The 3739-nt window shown below is 46.9% G+C and overlaps 1 protein-coding gene across 1 annotated transcript; it reads right to left on the bottom strand.

Annotated features, from left to right (window-relative positions):
• Positions 1 to 448: 448 nt before the first annotated feature.
• On the bottom strand, positions 449 to 3040 carry LOC130997948 (PAN domain-containing protein At5g03700). The gene is given in 2 exon segments (XM_057923386.1): positions 449 to 1556; positions 2259 to 3040. Coding segments are annotated over 2 exon segments (1449 nt in total). The 5' UTR covers positions 2791 to 3040; the 3' UTR covers positions 449 to 639.
• Positions 3041 to 3739: the final 699 nt, after the last annotated feature.

The following is a 3739-nucleotide window of genomic DNA, read 5'->3' as shown; positions in this document are numbered from 1 at the left end:
GGTTTGGAAGGTCTGGTAACCAAACCAAATGTCACCAGCCTTTTCTTTATAGTGGCGTGCACAAAATAATTAAATTATTTAACCAGGTTAGGCTAAAAACACCATATTGACAACAAAATCTCCCCAAAATGACTTTTATATTATTCCCAAAATCAAGTAAACTTTAGTTAGTGGAGTTTGAACAAACTGTAGTTGTCTACCCGAATTGAAAAAAAAACGACTCCACGAGTAAAAGGGTCGACGTTGCGTGACGTTGATATCCAATTTAAAGAGTGTGTGCATCCAAATACGACAAAGATAAAGCATATTATGATATAATTCCATCATTCAAAAATGAATTAATTAATGAAAACAAATAAATATTCTATATTTTCGACATATATTTTATACATTCTTTATAGTCTTCGTCTAGAAGACCAGGACACAAAATTTGGTGCACGATATTCAATTCTCAAATGTGTAAAATCTTTGATATCATCGAAAATAAGACATGCATATTTTTATACAAGAGTCAAAATCGGAAACAACAAAGAAAAATCAAGTGGAATATTCCAAAAAATTGTGGCAACAAGCACTAAACAAATAGAGTCAGTAGTTTTTGAAGCCACGGTCCCAAACGTGTCGTCATCCCTTACGTCATCATCTCTCACATAGTTGTATTGACCTAAAACTTGCTGCCCCCAAATCTTTATACGGCCCCACGCCTACCCCACCCTCCTCCTCTCCATATCCTTTCACCCCTCTACTTCTCAGCTTATACCACCACAACCCCAAAACTCCCACAAATGCCAAAACCGCCCCAAAAAGCAGCCCCAATCCCATCCCCACCCACGCCCCCACCTTCTTCTTCCCTACACCCTCCCGCACCTTAAAATACCCCAGCTTGCCCTCATCTCTCACCGCCGCCAGCGTCTGAATGGGATAATCTAGCATGTAGCAGAACCCAGAGGAGTTACTGTACACCACGCCCCAGCACGTGCAGTTCCCTTCACACGAGGCCTCGCACTGCTCGAACGACGCCGTTCTCTTGTAACCCATGAGTTCTTTATACGGCAGTTCCACCCCGGTTCTTCTCAACACCCCGAACCGGTTGTCGTACGCGCCGCAGAAGTCGCCGGATATTTGCCCATGCGACGGCGCGCAGCCGCCGGAGCTGTGAACGGTCCGATTGTCGAGGCAGGAGCAGTCCTTTCCCGGTTTGCATAAACCGTATGACCCGCAAGAACTCGGTAGCTCACACGGCTCGGATATTGCTTGGTAATCCAGTACCCAAGCCGACCCGGTCCAGTAGTACCCTTTGAGGTTCCCATCCGGTTCGACCCTGACCCGGCGGATACCCGGCACGTTCTGCTGAAATGTGTTGAAGGACTGCACGTCAACGGGTACGGGTTCGTCCTGGTACATCCCCAAATATCCGTCGGATTTTAGGACCATGTAAATGGGCCGACCCGGAACGACGTCGGCTTTGGCCTCCAGCGCCGTGTGTTTCAAGTATATTTGACCCGAATCCGAGAAGCTGGCGAATAGCCCCATGTAATCCGGACTAGAGTTGTCAACTGGGCTGGGCCAGCCCGGCCCGGCCCAGGCCCGGTTGAGCCCGTAAGGAGTTAGGCCCAGCCCAGCCCAAGCCCACATTTGAAATGGGCCGGTCCTGGGCCGGGCTTTTTATAAAATATCGAACCCAGTCCGATTCAGGACCACATGTCTAGTGGGCTTGGGCCTCAAATGGGCCGGGCCTCACATGGGCTTATGCTGGGTCGAGTATGATGGGCTTATACTGGGTTGTACTTCGAATGAGCTTTAGTTGGGTACGAATGAGTTTTCAATTTTAGATTGTTTTAAATTTGTAATTATTATCTTTAAATTATTTTTAGCTTATTTATATATTTGACAAATGGTCCTTGGGCTTTAAATAGGTTTAATATTTTATTGGGTTTAATATTTTAGTATTGCTAAATTGTGTAGGGAATTGAATATTGAATAAGAGGAATAAATATATAAATAATATTTAACCTAAATTATTGGGCTTGGACCGGTCCTGGGCTGGGCCTGGTCCTGGTCCTGGGCCGGGCTTGGGCTGGGCTTCTAACGATCCTGGTCCTGGGCCGGGCTTGGGTTTGATAAATAGCCCAAATGGAGCCCATTTCAAAGGGCTGGCCCGGCCCAACTAACCCATTCGATCAAGTGGGCTGGTCCTGGGCCGGCCCATACCGGGCTTGGGCCGGTTCGGGCTGGGCCGGCCCGGCCCAGTTGACAACTCTAATCCGGACCCAAACGCATAGAGTAGAGGCCGTTGGAAGAGACCAAGGCCATGGCGCTACTGAAATTTTGATTCTCGACGAGGGTATCTGAGGGAAAGTCGAAGCTCTGCCACAGAGGCGTTGCTGCGTCGAGCTTCTCGATAATGAGATTTGAAGCGTTTGACAGCCAAACGCGGTCTCCGGAGGTGTGTGTAGACCAATATACCCCAGTGTGGGGATCGGACAGAACGAGGCTGCCGTTGAAGAGGAGGTGGGTCGGGTTGGCCCATCTGGGCGATCGGGTCGTGGCGGCCGACCACAGCGGGACCAAAGAGGGCACGTGGAGGACTGAGAGGCTCAGCTCGTTGCGGTTGACTCGGAGGAAACCCAGTGAGTAGGTGTTGGATGAATCGTTGAGCAGAGGCTGGAAAGATGAGACGTCGGGATTTGGAGTGGCTTTGAAACCTACCACCATTGCCGTTGTACGTGAGCTCCACGTGACTGTTTCGAGAATTGTGAAAATGGCCACGACGAGAATGCGTGCTTCCATTTCAAATGCCCATCAAAATATGTATATTTCTACACACAAAATTTAGAAGAAAGGAAATATGAGTAATTGATAAGGTTGAGGAAGGAAGATTTTATGAGTTATGTGTGTTGTTATATAGGTATTACCAGTGGCGCACTACTGCGTTAGATAAGCCAGCAAGAAAGATTTTATTACTATTACTATCACTTGAAGATTAGGGAATATAAAAAGTGGATGCATTTTTCAATAATATAATAATAATTTTATTGCATGGGATGGCGAGGGACCTCTTCATACAGTAGATATTATATTAATGTTGGAGGATTGGTGGATCCACCTAGAGTTGTCAACTGGGCTGGGCCAGCCCGGCCCGGCCCAGGCCCGGTTGAGCCCGTAAGGAGTTAGGCCCAGCCCAGCCCAAGCCCACATTTGAAATGGGCCGGTCCTGGGCCGGGCTTTTTATAAAATATCGAACCCAGTCCGATTCAGGACCACATGTCTAGTGGGCTTGGGCCTCAAATGGGCCGGGCCTCACATGGGCTTATGCTGGGTCGAGTATGATGGGCTTATACTGGGTTGTACTTCGAATGAGCTTTAGTTGGGTACGAATGAGTTTTCAATTTTAGATTGTTTTAAATTTGTAATTATTATCTTTAAATTATTTTTAGCTTATTTATATATTTGACAAATGGTCCTTGGGCTTTAAATAGGTTTAATATTTTATTGGGTTTAATATTTTAGTATTGCTAAATTGTGTAGGGAATTGAATATTGAATAAGAGGAATAAATATATAAATAATATTTAACCTAAATTATTGGGCTTGGACCGGTCCTGGGCTGGGCCTGGTCCTGGTCCTGGGCCGGGCTTGGGCTGGGCTTCTAACGATCCTGGTCCTGGGCCGGGCTTGGGTTTGATAAATAGCCCAAATGGAGCCCATTTCAAAGGGCTGGCCCGGCCCAACTAACCCAT

Source organism: Salvia miltiorrhiza, chromosome 8, assembly GCF_028751815.1.
Source record: "Salvia miltiorrhiza cultivar Shanhuang (shh) chromosome 8, IMPLAD_Smil_shh, whole genome shotgun sequence".
NCBI lineage: Eukaryota > Viridiplantae > Streptophyta > Magnoliopsida > Lamiales > Lamiaceae > Salvia > Salvia miltiorrhiza.
Note: the sequence above shows the minus strand (reverse complement) of the source record. Positions and strands in the feature narration are given on the sequence as shown.